We start from the raw sequence: 15,769 nt of genomic DNA on the forward strand, positions 1-15,769 counted from the left end.
GACTTTCTTCCACTAAACTTTTTGTCATTCCGTCACGGTCATTCCGTCACAGCAAATAGATGTTAATAACTGCTAACCAACCTGAGGTTAATTTTCCAAATTCACAATTTACATTGCTTACACATTATACTAAAAGTAAAAAATAGTTCAGGAAAATAATAGTTGCAAAATTCACAGAAACTACCAGTTCTAAGCGGCATGCCGAAAGCTTGGTTGCCAAAATGTCATTCCGTCACACAAGTAAAAAGTTCATAAAATTAAAAATAAAAAAAATACAAAATTCTTTTTTTTTAGTTTATGAATCACATTATACCAATAATAATGATATGCATGAGAAAAAATCATATTTATTTTAAATTAGATGCATAGAAACTTCAATTAATTGTCATCATGCAAGTCAAAATGTCATTCCGTCACATATGGAATTGCCCCGTAATGATAAAGAATTTACATAGAATCAAGTTGATTCAAAGAGTATCTCGTTCACTCAGATAGCCCCAACATATGTACACTTATTACGCGTGTAAGTGCAATCTGAAAGGTATATTTTCCGATCTAATCTTTAATACTGAATGGATTGAGATAAAAAAAAAGTGCTTCATTTTCCCTTTTTTTTTCAAAATGAGATTTTTCCGTTACCATGTTGATTTTCCCTACGAATTATGCAAAAAGTCACGGTACGCATAGTTCTATTCAACGTTTTCACAATCAATTCAACCCCAATCTATTTCGGAGTATTGTCAGCTCGTAGCGTATGAAAACGCCATTCCTTTTACATGATTCAAAATTTCATGATTCTTGAAAATTGTCAAAAACAATGCTAAAAGGGTTTTTTTTTTCCTTCCAAAAGTAGGAGCTCCATTAAAAACGACTCTGCGTTAAGAAGCATTCATTCGAGAAAAAAAAAACTGACCCAATGAAGAGCGCTAATCAAATAGGCAAGAAAATGGCGATAATGAGACGTTGCCTGAATTGTGGTCACGGGGTTTACAGAGGGGCATCATGAATTCAATTTGTTTTTATTCGTCGTCCAAAAGGCACCAAAATGGACGCATGTCTTTCTATCTCATCGTCACACACACATGGAAAAAAAAACTTTTAGAAATCTTTATGCTCTTTCGATGGCAGCAGAATAATGATCAGAAGTTGGTCTACAGCTAAGGATGGTTAACCATCAATAGAACGGATGGAAAGAAAGCATTCTTCCGAGGCTACTCTCGTTAATCCCATGCCTCAGTCATTAAACGGCAACAAAGTGTTTTCATGTTCGTTCATTTCATTAAAAGTTCGAAAAAACTGTCTCAAAACACTTTTGATTTCAATTTTTGTTCGCCGTTTGTTAACCCTTACCAATTATTTTGAAGAAAATGCAACATTTTTTAATAAGTACAAGGAACTAAATCAAAACATAAATGGGCAAATTTAAAGTTGAAATTTTTTTCATGTGTAAAAACTATTTAATTTACCATCAGTTGACTATTCCAAATGATCTCGGGCAAATGAAAAAAGTTAAATATGAGTCTTTATATGTGTTCATAATCTGAAAAATCATCTGCATTACTTTTACTTTCGTTTGTGAACGCCATTTTTTTTTAACTCTTTTTTTTCTATGTAAATTCATTAACCATAGTCTATACAATTGCACAAAACACGTCTGCAGTCACAAAAATAGCAAAACTCACAACTTCCAATCACAGCAGATTATTATTATTTTCATGTATGAGGACATATGTAAAAATATCTTGTGCAGCGGTTTCTCCGAAGGAAGAAAAAAAATCTAATTTTACTAGACGTTCTTTTTATGAAGGCATTGTTTTCAACTAAATATCTAATTTGTGACCGTTCAAACATTACGAAAGCATCTAAGGTGGTTTGCTTAATTTAACTTACAAGAAGAGTATGAACAATTTTCATAATACTCGCATTTTTCATAAATAAAACCCATATGACTATTAAATTATGAGTCCAATCATCACGAGTCTCGATGCTTTACTTGTCGGTTTTTTTATACCCGTCGTTGAACAGCCGACCCAAAAGTGGGACCCAATTTTGGGTTTACGACTACCATAGTTCAACTCCACAGCCTTGTCATTTTGAACGCAACCCAGAAGACAGGGAAACTCTTGATACAATTATTGGGAGAAACCTTGCCTTCGTGGAGGACTTTTCAATGGAACTAACCCACATTTGCGTTAAACGAAGAGGACAACCGCGGTCCGCCTGTTAGCGAGGCGACTCTAACTCATAATCCATCTACCATTGAGGATATTTTATACCAGCACTGTGGTGTGAAATTCGCCATCGCTGCGATTCGAACCCAGTTCACCTCACTCTGTATCCCCTGAACCACCACAACTCTTAATTGTCATTGCGAAGAATTGTGCTTACGATGATTGCCCACGAGAAATTTCGCGCGACGAATTGGCGCAGAAACATGAAAATCATCATCATTACCGGAACCGAAAGAATCTATTAAAACATTCGTTGTAAAAGGTGTTTTTGAAGGTAGAAAACACGTAGTTGATTGTGGCAGTTGAGGCAGGTGAAAATGTAACTATTTATCTTTTGAATCGTTGATTTTTTTTTTCTTTTTTTTGACCTTACACGTTTTCCGTGGTGCATTTGACCATGAATTTATAATAGATTCAGTTGGGAATAAAATATTGTTCTGTAGTCCCTGGCCACATTATTAGACCTACTCTAAGATTCTATGTAAAATCTTAATTATCAGGTGAGATACTCTATACAGCTTTATTGTTTTTAATCTGTTTTCACTTGTTTACCTTTCTGTATCAATTCGTTAACATTGTCATGCTATACGTTAAAAATAAATACAAATAGGAAGTATATAAAATAATCTCCTAAATAAAAACTCATTACATGTATGTTTATATCTAAAAGTATTGCCTATAAACTCGTGCAAATCATTGCATTATTAAAACACTACAGTACATTGGGTCTAATTATTACAATATTCTAATATAATGCCTGATATAATCAATATTTTATATTTATATAATATATCCTCTAATGCAAGGGTTGCCAAACTTTTTTGATCATCGACCCCTACATAATTTTTCGAAATCTTCGACCCCCATAAAAGTAATTTTCTGTTAATTAAAATAAAACTCTATTAGATACTGTGTTTGTACATTTATTTTACGATTTTAAACATTTATTAAAGTAATAGTACATTATGTAGCAACAGTTTTATGAAAAATATATTAATATTGAAATTTAAATACCTTATTATTAAATAATAAGTAATTATGCATAAGTAGATATAATAAGTAAAGTAACTAAAGATTTACTGCTTCTTGATCAATAAGATGGGTGTGCCTGGTGTTTTTTTGCAAGGTTCGCTATATTGGGTTCAAAATTGGTCAATTTTAATTTTCGTCAAAATTGGTCAATTTTGTAATTTTCGTAAAAAAATACAAAGTGTGCTATAGTTTTGTCGCGGGCTGTACTAATCCATATTATTAATGCTTACCTTCTTTTTTGTGCATTGATAATTAAAATTGATATCTAAACCAAACGAATGGTTTTATCGAAACAATAACTAATTATCCAAAACTATAAAAGTTTTAATAATGACACTGCAAATATTCAACACAGTTTGCAAAGATAGCTGAAACTGCGTATGATATTTGCATTTGTAACGTCAATGCTCGTCACACGTGACATTTGGACAAGCGCACATATGCATATGACTTATAAACTGCGCTGAGTTCGTGCCACTGCGCGGTGGTACGTAAATACTTGTTTCACCCCAATAAATATACGTTTATTAATTTATGTTTTATAAAGAAACTGATATTGAGTCAATTATAAAAAAAATTCACAAATTTTACATACTTAATTAGGTATGTGTGATTTGCGTATTGAGAACTGTTTCGTTTTTCGACCCACAATTGACCCTTCCGATTCGGATCGACCCCCATTCGCCCCCCTGTCTCAGATCGACCCCTGCTTTTGTTAAATAGACCCTTGGGAGTCTATATAGACCACTTTGGCGACCTCTGATCTAAATGATTTGTGTTGTAAAATTTTTCTTGCATTCATTTTTAATTCTGTCCCCTTTTTTATGAGATACAAACTTTAATCAATTTCAGCGTTTTTTAAAAACTTATAAATCTGTCCACTTCTGGAAATCATTATACAATCGAAATAAAAAATCTATTAGGAAAAACAGATTGATATTTTAGGTCTGAATAATAATACTAACTCAATTGAAAATACTTTTAATACCCTGATCTATATATTAAACATAAATTGATGACACTTACGAAAAATGTAATGTGTATTTCGAAATATGATTAAATATACATTTTATTATATAATTGAAAAAATATATTTTTAGAAATAGAATTGTGAATATGTGTTTTAAATATATAAACGTAAAAATTTTTTTTGTAATTGCAATTATGAATATATTTGTTAAAGTAGACAATTGTAAATAAATATTTTTAAATGCAATTATACATATATTTTTAAAAGTTCACAATAGTAAATTTAATTTTTAAACTGTTATTTTGAAAAATAAAGTTATCAAATTGTTCTGCTACTATTTTTATTCCTTTTACTCTTTTTATTTGATTCTTAAATTATATAATCAGGGTATTTGCCCACCTGGAAAGTTATGAGAAATCATGGAAAGTCATGAATTTCGATATTGAACAAAATTTGTCATAAAATGTCATGATTTTAAATATTTTTTTAAAAAAAATCATGGAAAGTCATGGATTTAGGTCACCGAAAAATCTAATGTTTAAAATGAAAATACCCCCCNCTTCCCCTAATTTCATGGTGTTCCGAATATCTGAATTTGTAACAAAATCCCCACTCACAGTCATATTTGATTAAAATATAAAATGTTTTTATCACGTTCTTTAAAAACGATGGTGTTCTTTCAAAAAATGAAAGAAAAAACATCATTTCTATAGAGCGAATTATCTTTTAAACTTCACTGATTTCAGAATTTTTTTAATTATTTTTTTATTTTATCAATTTAAAATTCTAACCGAAGCAAGCCAGTCCTTGACGAATTTTTATTTATTCCGAAATGAGAACAGAAAAATCGGGAGTATTTCTTATTCCGATGAACAAGAAAAGTATCTATAGAATATAATTCTGAAGAAAAAGAAAAAAAAGAATTATTTACTTTTATATTTTTCCCCCCAGCTATTTTATGGCTTCAACTCTTTCTTTACTCTGTTTTTTTAATTTAAAATCTATAAATATGAAGACGCAGAGTATAATAGTTTTGGTTATACCTATCATTTCAATGAATGTTATTGTAATGCTTTTTTTAAATTTAGTGTTGTGTTAAGTCATGAATATGAAAATCTAAAATGTAGCAGATACCCTGTACATTGTTACATGTAATATTACATTTTATAATAAAAGAAATTGTTTTCAGGCCAACCTATCGAATGTGATAAGTGAAGTGATAGTTCTCTTACAAAATGAAGATGAATTATCATCGGATCCTAATAAATTATTTCCTACGAGTAGAGTTCAGGTAAGTGTTATCTTCTACTGCTTCAATTAAGTAATGAAAAATTCAAATTTTTTGTCTTTTCACTTCGTAAATAAAAAGTATATAATAAATCCAAATTGAATTCTAATAAATTAACAAATTATGAGGAAGAAAACTATATACAGCTAAACCCCTCTACAGTGCACACGGTTTATAGTGAACTCCCGGATATAGTGAACGAAATGTTCGCTCCCGTGTTTCGCTACACGTATAATGTTATTTTTTATGTTTCGCTACACGTATAATGTTATTTTTTGTGGATATTATGAACCAAAAAAAGAGAGGAAGTTGGATATTATGAACTTTGTTCTGTCTTTGACTGAATTATTTTCTTAATTTTTTTTTTTTTTTTNTTTTTTTTTTTTTTTTTTTTTTTTTTTTTTTTTTTTTTTTTTTTGGTAATAATTTTGAGATTTCTACTTCAATATAAATACATATACCGATTTTTGAAACCATCTATAGCATGGAATGCAGCAATAAGTATTTTTTCGTGTTTGATTCATTATGGAATGGGGTTCAGCATTCAAAGAATCCGCAATCTTCCATTATCTGGACAAATACTTCTAGTCTAAGCCGAGGAATATGCAGAGCGATTTGATAAGACTACTTTAATGTGCTCGAATGGCTGATTTAATAGCGGAGACAGGTTTAAAAAGTGGAATAACATAAATTCAGGAAAATTATCGGGAAGAATGTTTCAATAACTGATGTTGAAGATTTCTCATCAGCTAAAGATTAAAAAAATTTTTTTTACTTTTTTGTACGCCAGACGAAGAGTCATAAAAAATAAAAGTGAACACATTTTTTGTTACTACATATAATGTTTCAGTGATTTTTGTATTTCATTTTATGGGTCATTTATTTAAATAATGTGTCATTATAAAAGGTAGTTCGGAACCGTTAGTAAAAATTGTTTGCGGAACGGATAGAGTGAAGTCCCTTTTATAGTGATCCGAAATCTCGGTCCCTTGAAAGTTCGACGAAAATTTCCCCTTTTTGCATTTTTTTTTTATAAATTTTTACTATTTTAAAAAAATTTGGTCTAAAGTAACAGTTGCTTCTTTGAAAAAAGCCCTTAATTTAATAGAAATTAATACAATTCACGTGTTAGGCTTAGTAACGCTACTAATAATAGACTGTAAATAAGCAATATCTTTATATATAAGACGAAAGGGATAAAAATAAAAGAGAAAAACGAAGAAAAGTATTAATTTGCTGCGCATAAGCTGGCTGCAAGTATCTAGAACTCATAAAATAAGTTACAAATATAAGGAAAATATGGAAAATAATAAAGATTAATGAAAGGAGAATAAGAAAAATTATTAGAATAAAATATTTTTAAAAGTATGAATTGAAAAGCCGAAAAGCAAAATAAGGAAAAAATATAATCTTGTCATCAGTTCGCATGATTATATCCGTGTTATCTAGAAATGCATTAATATAGCCAAAGCAAAATATGTCAATACAATAGTTTGAAGGGTGCCCTTAAAAAAAATAATTTGGGACGAACATTTTAAGTAAAAGATATACGAAATCAAACATATGGAGCAAAAAAAAAAGATGCAATTAAAATACAGAATAAAATAAAATTAGTAGCGAATTCAAATTAAATTTCTCTGATATACTTGGAAATTGAGTTTGAATCATTTATATACGAGTAAGTTCAAAATGTAGAGAAAACATGGAAAAACACAGAATATTGAAAAAAGAGAAGAAAAAATTGTTTAAAAATTAAAAAAGTATATATATATATATATNATATGAATATATATATAATCTCTTCATCAGCTCACACGATTATATCCGCAAAAAAGAGTGCTTTCTAATATTGTATCAATATAGCCACAGCAAAATATATCATCATAGGAGGAGCAATCAAATTTTTTTTTAACCAAAATGGAATAGAACACATTAAGTAATAAATATCACGTAAAAACAGAAAATAGAATGTAAATAAAAAAACAGAGCAAAACATAAAACGAAATCTATGAAGCTAGTAGAGAATTCAAGTGAACTTACATGAACGGGGAAGTTTTCAATAATGATTTAAAATATTTTCGCAATAAGATTGCCAGATTACAAAATATGAAAACGCAAATTGATGTAAAAGCTTTCTCTAGGGTTTTTGTTTTATAGCGCGTTCTTACTGCAGTACTGAAGCGTGTTTGATTTGTTAGTTACCTTGGATGGGCTCGTAAATGGAAGTGCTCAAGATAATAATATTACACTGGATAATTTTATCTTTTGAGCCGCGATGGCTCAGGGGATAGAGCGTTCGCCTTCCAATGAGGCGAACCGTGTTCGAATCCCAGTCGATACGAATTCCGCATCCGGCTTGCACCGACCCGTGAAATATCCTCTNAATATTTAAAAAAAATTAATTTTAGCGTAACTTGTCCACTATTACTTATAAAAGTGCAGGCCATATGGCTAGATTCTTAAGTTCTGATAAAAGTTTTATGAGATTTCCATTTGCTTTAAAAATTTCTACTTTGGTTCGCCACCACTAGAAAAAATTATTTTCAAAATCCTCATAAGTTGGAGGGTATGCCTTGGATGGGTCCGTAAATGGAAGTGCTCAAGATAATATTACACTGGATAATTTTATCTTTTGAGCTGCGATGGCTCAGGGGATAGAGCGTTCGCCTTCCAATGAGGCGAACCGTGTTCGAATCCCAGTCGATACGAATTCCGCATCCGGCTTGCACGGACCCGTGAAATATCCTCTGTGGTAGACGGATCATGGGTTAGAGTCCCCTTGCCCTCAGGCTAACCGTGGGAGGTTCTCGTGGTTTTTCTCTCTATGTAACGAAAATGCGTGATAGTTCCATCAAAAAGGCCTCCTCGAAGGCAAATTTCTCCCAATACTCGATACAGGAGTTTCCTTGTCTTCTGGATTGGGTTCAAAATGACAAAGCTACGGAGTTGAACGTTAGTAGTCATAAACCCAAAAAATTGGGTCGGCTATTCAGCGATAGTAATAATACTGGATAATTTAAAGTTTATAATTGATAAGGTTGATATTTAAACATACAATTTTAATGATTTAAAAAAACTAACATTTATTTAAAAAAAAAAAACATGATTTGCACAAAATTTTAGCCACAGATTTGCCCGAATTGGATTTGCATATGGTGAAAATATACATTTAGTTAACAATGAAGTTTTTAATAAATTTATTAATTGTAATAACACATAATGAACACATATAAAACTTAATTACATTAGTTGGGTATCCATTGTTTTGTATCAAATTTTGAAAGAGTTTGTCCTTGTTTTTTGGCTGAATAAACATTATTACATATTCTTTTAATTCTATTCATTTGATTAAAAATGGTATTTAAATAAATGTTTTTAGATACATTAGAATTCTAAATAATTAGTTTATTTATGTTAGAATTCAAATCATTTCTTTTATCCTATAAATCAACAATGCAGATATGTATTTTCTTTTTTTTTTAATATCTAATTCCAAAAAATTAAAATTAATATTATCATTATGATTACGAAGCAAGATTGTTCCTCGGGGTAAATATTATTCAAGAAAATTGTATAACTTTGAAAATTAAAGATAATTAAATCATCATTAAATCTAAAAATAAATTTAAAGTTAAGAGTATAATTTTGTTCATAATTGTGTAAAAATAGGTTAGCTAAGAGAGTTGAAATATTTGCCTAACCTCAGTTTCAATAAAAATATGTTTTCCATCATAAAGATAATTATTAAGAAGACAAATATTTCCCCTTAATCAAAATCGCAATGAAGGATATTTTTAAAATCATAGTAATAACTCAAAAGAACATCTTTTAATTTATAAATAAAAATGCTATGGAAAAGATCTTGGAAACCAAAAGACGCGATAGAATTAATTTTATTTTGTTTAATAAATTCTAAAATCGGTCGATTATCAGTGGTAATCCAAGGAAAACTTTCTTTCATAATAATGCTAATAATTTTATTAAAGTAGTTAAAGAAAATGGGGCCAAGTTTAGTTAGGTAAGTATTAGATCCACATCTAATAGTTTTAAATTTAATAGAAATTTCATGAAATTTTGTACTGAAAAAGTATATTGCTAATTTTAATTTTTAACCTCTTATATGGCAATATTATCATTTAAATTACTAAGCTCAAAAATTTTGCTATTTTTTAACTCTTTATTTAAATATTCAACATACAGAAGATAGCATTATTAGCTTTGTCTATGGAGGTATGACACAAAATTTTTGTCGTTGCTTAAAAGATCGATCAATTTTAGAAAAAAATGTTTAACTGTTATTTAAAATTTTCCTTATTACTGAAAACAAAGTTTTTCAAGTAATAATAAACAGTCCATTCCGTTAACGAAAATTGTTGAAATCATTAAGAAAATGTTTTAGAATTTTATTAATTGATTTATGATAATTGATGTATGATAATTGATATATGATATTTTATTAATTGATATGGGTCTTCATTTTGTGCCTTTTATCATTTCCAATTCTAAGTTCAAAGTTTTCTGTAATATTTAAATTACCAGAAATAATATGTTTATGATGTTTTATATTTCTCTTCTTCACAGAGACATTCATAATCGGATATATTAATTCCTTCCTAAATTTTTGCTTATATCATTATAATTAAAAGAAATAGTGCTACTTAGAAATTTATTATATTTGAAGCTTTTAACTACGTTATAATCTTTTAATGGAAACACATTTTTTATACGTTCAAAAATATTATGAAATTTAATCTTGTCGCAAACAGGGTTTTGAAAGTTAATAACGAAAACGAAATTGTATAAATTATCTAAGTTTTTTTCATTATTGAGTGACATTTTACTCATTTTAGATTTTACATGATCGATACAAAGCGTTTTGAAGTGTAAATTAATAAAAGAAAAGTGAATAACAAGATCTTAACTGCGTTAATTAATAAAAGAAAAGTGAATAACAAGATCTTAACTGTGTAAATTAATAAAAGAAAAGTGTATAAAAAGATCTTAACTTAGATAACAATAAGAATAAACGCGACTCGTGTTTTTTTAAAAATTGGTAGTCAAAAATGACGTGTTGTTGTGTTGAAAATGGTGGCTTTACATCAAAAGTTGTATGATTGCATTACTTCGTCACTCAACATTGCACGTGGCTTTGTTTAAGGATGTCTTCTTTATTTATTTTTTTCAGTGTGAAATGTGTTCCTATGAAAAACTTGTGAGCCGCATTCACAGAAATCAACTTCTGAAGAAATATGGCGGCAAATACACCTACGATCATCAAGAGTGGATAAGTTTCAGAAAAGTAATCAATTCTTCTTTTCCATTTTTTCTTCTTTAAAATACAGTCGAACCCCGCTTTAGTGAACATGGTTTATAGTGAACTCCCAGATAGAGTGAGCGAAATGTTCGCACCCGTGCCTTGCTTTACACATATAATATTTTTTTTTTCTGGATATCAAAGGAAGATTCTATGAACTTTTTTCTGTCTTCGACTGATTTTGTTTCTTCATTTTTTTGGTCATTTTGAAATTTTAACAAAAAATACATATACCGATTTTCAAAACCATCTATTGCGTGGGAATGTAGACATAAGCAATTTTTTCTTGTTTGCATCTGTTTCAGATCCCGAAATAAAAGACATCCTTAAATTTTTTGTACACAAGAGGAAGAGTCATAAAAAATAAAAATGAACACATTTTCTGTGACTACCTATTGTTTTTTAATCATTTTTGTAATTTCTTTTTCCAGGTCATTTATTTAAAAAATGTATCATAAAATGGAGCAGTTCGGAAAAATAAGTTAAAATTGTCTATAGTGAACCTAAATTTCGGTTCCTTGAATGTTCACTATAGCGGGGTNTTTTGGTATAAAGTACGAGACTTTTGGTGTACAGATACACGAAATTATTTTATATTCTAGATTCACAAATACGGTAAATGTAACCATATTCAGGTAGTTTTAACCATACTTTTTATCTCAGTGTATGGTTTACTTCAATGGTTCTACTTTACTTCTTAAAAAATGTTAATCGCAACAGGAAAGAGAAAAAATACACATTATATCTATTCATTGAATCGGAAATCAAAGAAGGAAGTTGCTTTTATCCAAAATGATGAGTTTATTTCTGATTTCCTTTATTTATGGCTGATGGACAGCATTAACAATAATTATTGACAGCGAATCAAGCACAAATTAAATGGGATGTGACCACGTGACTTAAGAGGGCCGATGACCAGATCAATATCACTGACTAAAAAAAGACCAAGGGCAACATGCACAAACAGCTAACTTCATTAACCTCCGCAGAAAGCCTGAGGGAAAAAGCAAGAAAAACACATTAGCAGGCCCCCATAGTGCAATTTAATATTAATTAGTGCATATTTAAACTATCATCAGGGGTGTACATGTAGATTTATTAAATACACCTTGTGCGCCACCTAGGAACCAAATCTATAACCCGACACTCGAAATTTTTGCTCTGTTACAATCGTACCCTGTTACAATTGACCCCACTCTCCCCTAATAATAAAAAATAAAAGTGAACACATTTTTTGTGACTACATATTGTTTTTTAATCATTTTTGTATTTCTTTTTTATGGGTCATTTATTTAAATAATGTGTCATTTCGAATAAATGATTTAAAATAGTTTGCATTACGGATAGAGCGAACTCCCGGTTATAGTGAACCGAAATTTCGGTCGCTTAAAGGTTCGCTATTGCGAGGTTTGACTGTATATAACTCGTTGGGGAGTTTTGGACACAGCTACAAATGTTTGTTTAAGAAAAATGTAATTTGATTCCAATTTCGCTATCAATATTATTCCTTTTTTAAGAATAAACTATTGAATCTGAATCTATTCATAAGGTGATATCGTCTATTTTCAAACATTTAAAAAAAAAATAAAAATCAAGAGCTGTTTTTACAAAGCTGTCACGGGTGCTATACATTTTAAATAGTGATCATAAATTGACTTTGAAAGAATTAAGAAGTTTGAAACTCACTTCTGAAAACATCACTTTAAAAGTCGCAGATTTTCAAACACTCTTTTATTATTTCATGAACCACTGTTTCAATTATATGTTAGTCAATGATTGTCATCTTCGATAAATCGGTCAACGCGTGTGTTAGCCCTCGTTTTTGTTCACTTTATTTTCGTTACCAGATTGATTGCGTCTTATATTCTATTTTCAATAATTATCAGTTCTTAAGTTTTTAGAATGTAGTAAATAAAAGTTGTTTTATTCATAACAAAATGAGCTTTCTTGCACCAATGCATATTTCAAGTTACATTTAAAAAAGAACTTTTTTTTGTTAGGAACAAGATAACAGTGGTCGCCTTTCACGCTGCTTTATAAAAATAAGAGGTTAAAATTATAAGAATGAAATAATGTCTGGTAATTAATAAAAGTGCCTGACAAAAAAACTGATCGCAATTTTATTTTAAATTATAAATACTTAAAGCTAATATAAAAATTCCATTCCATTATAAATTAAATAAGTTTTTTTTAGCAACGAGGTTAATATAATATCGAATTTCAGTTAGCTTATTTTCAATTGAGTAAATAAAGTAACATTTGGTTAAAAAAAATTCGGAAAAATATATCCGAAGTTATTTCTTTAATTGGATGCAAAGAAGTTATCAAAAGTATAGAAATTGCCACCGAGAAATATTTTATTATTGAAATTGCATTTTTGTTCTTTTTTTCCCCTTTTAGTAATAATTGCAGTTTTCTTCTAAAATATATATTTTCCTTTCTTCAAAAGAGCTACTTTTTCGTTTTATAGTTCATTTTTTTTAATCCCTAAGGAACCGTTTTTTTCGCTTCAGAGTGTCCATTTTTTTCATCTCTTAAAAACTACTTTTTTTTTTTTATAGTGCCCATTTTTTAACCCAAAAGAACTGCTTTTTTCGTTCTTTTTTATTCCTAAGGAACAGGGTTTTTTTTTTATCTAGTGCCTATTTTTCTTCCTTAAAGAATTGCTTTTTTATTATAGTGTCCATCTTTTTTATCCCAATGGAACCGTTTTTTCGTTTCATAGTGTCCATTATTTTTTTTATTATTTTTTTTTTTGATCTCGTAAGAACAGCTTTTTTTTGTTTTATACTGTCCAATTTTTAACCGAAAGAACTGCTTTTTACGTTCCATAGTGTTCTTTTTTTATTCCTAAAGAACTGTTTTTGTCTTATCTAATACCCATTTTTCATTCTAAAAGAACTTCTTTTTTTATCATAGTGTCCATTTTTTACCTCAAGAAAAAAAGAATGCATATTTTTATAGTTTCGCTTTCTTTTCTAATAGAAGTGAACAGTTTTGTTTATATTTATAGTTTCTGGAACCATTTATGAACGGTTGCCGTCTCTCTGGCCGATATTTAGTCAGTCTCCTAGAAGAGCTTAGGGGTCATCGCTTACCCATCTCCTCCTCTCTCACTCATCAAATGATAGAACAACAGAAGAGGATAGTCAGTCTTGCCTTTCACGACGAGCAGCTGCGCCATCTGGAGGAAGAGGGCGACACTATTTTAAAAGAACTTCTCTCTTACAGAACGAAATCTCCTCATAATCACGATTACAGGTATATTCTATGGATTTCTTTATTTCAAAGTATGAATTTTAAGTGTGATTTTATGAGCTGTCATTATCCATGATTCACTAACTATCATTACTTCATTTTTTTGTAATGTATAACTAGCGTACGAGGGAGTCTTGTAAATTTAAATCTACTGCTCTAATGTAATGTATAGGACGCAACGGCATGAATAATTTTAGATCTAAGACTCCATCTTATTAGACTTTTTTTTATAGTTTTTATGAAAAAAAAAATCGCAAATTTAGATTTCTCAAAAATTTTTCAACAACTTTCATTCAAATTTTGTATTTAGTAATTTAAAATGTTATTTAAAATGATGTAGAATTTTTTTAACTTGCAACTTTTTTTTCGACTCTTTTTTTAATAAAATAATAACAAAAAAAATGAATAGTAAAAATCATTATATGCACTGAAATATTTTTCGGCAAATACATTTTATACTTGTAAGCCAAAAATTATCGATTCACCTAGAAAGTTCTCGATGTATAACGAAATATACAAAAACTAAAATTAACATTTGGGATTCAATCTTTCCTCAAACTATTAGGACCCCGGATGCACCTTTCTAAATAATTTAGCACTCTTAAACTCTAACCTCAGTGGCACGACAGTCCATGGAGGGCCAAGGCCTATTGTGCCCATCTCAGTTTTCCTAACCTTGGGCTCTGGGGTACAGGAGCAGATGTTCCAGATAGGTGGTCAGCCGGACGTGGAACCCCCAGTGTTTAGTTCCCAAACATGCTTGGTGCTCATTTTATCGACCCAAAGAGATGAAAGGCTGAATCAACCTCACCCTGCCCGAGGATCGAACCCAGGACCTGTGGCACGAGAGCGCAATTTAGCACTCTTAACCGCAAATAAATTTTGCTAATTAACAATAGCACATATCCTTCGCACTTTTATTTAATTTTGATCGTCTTCCTAAATTTCATTTTTATTATATTAAAAAAAAACGGGAGATGCGAAGTGGTAATAATGGAAAAGGTTGATGCAATAGCACTTCACGTCTTTATTAAACAAGATCCGTTGAAACAATTGAAATTATTTAATCACAGTTTTACAGACAGCGTAGCGTTTCTTAAGGGACTTATTCTACTTAACCGCTTCACCGATTATCCCGAGTTATGTATATATTGCAAATATTTATTATCCCGAGTATAATCGGGCGTAGCAGCATGTTTCATCACGTTTTCATTCGGTCGGAAGCATAACAAAAAATAATCTGCTGTGATTGGAAGTTTTTGTCTGGGAGTTTAGTTGTTTGTGGGACTGTTTTGTACAATTGTATTCGCGGTGGTGGATGAATTTACGCAGAAAAAAAAGAGTAAAAAAATGACTTTCACTGACGAAAGTAATGCAGATGATTTTTCAAACACATACAAAGACTCATATTTAACTTTTTTTCATTTGCCAGGGCTCGAAAAAACTCAGAAATTTTACCCGTCTCCGAGGACGGCTTGTCCAACAATGCACCCGTCATCCGTTGAAACCAACCCGTCGCTTTTAAATAAATAAAAATATAATTTTCTCCTATTTATTACAAACATTTATATAAATTGCACAATGAATTAGTCGTTACTAGGATTACATTATACAGTAATAAAAGAAATACTAGGTTACTAATAGTAACCTAGTATTTCTTTTATGAAATAATTTAA

The 15,769-nt window shown here is 30.0% G+C and overlaps 1 protein-coding gene across 2 annotated transcripts in view; it reads left to right on the plus strand.

Moving 5' to 3' along the window:
* LOC107444770 (puratrophin-1) overlaps window positions 1-15,769 on the plus strand; it is a 259,571-nt gene that overhangs the window by 108,231 nt on the left and 135,571 nt on the right. For both annotated transcript variants that reach the window (XM_071182930.1, XM_071182931.1), the window contains exons 7-9: window positions 5,423-5,524; window positions 10,707-10,820; window positions 13,849-14,096. In XM_071182930.1, coding sequence (XP_071039031.1) covers window positions 5,423-5,524; window positions 10,707-10,820; window positions 13,849-14,096 — 464 coding nt within the window. The remainder of the gene's footprint in view (window positions 1-5,422; window positions 5,525-10,706; window positions 10,821-13,848; window positions 14,097-15,769) is intronic.

This window comes from Parasteatoda tepidariorum, chromosome 7 (assembly GCF_043381705.1).
Source record: "Parasteatoda tepidariorum isolate YZ-2023 chromosome 7, CAS_Ptep_4.0, whole genome shotgun sequence".
NCBI classification, from domain to species: domain Eukaryota; kingdom Metazoa; phylum Arthropoda; class Arachnida; order Araneae; family Theridiidae; genus Parasteatoda; species Parasteatoda tepidariorum.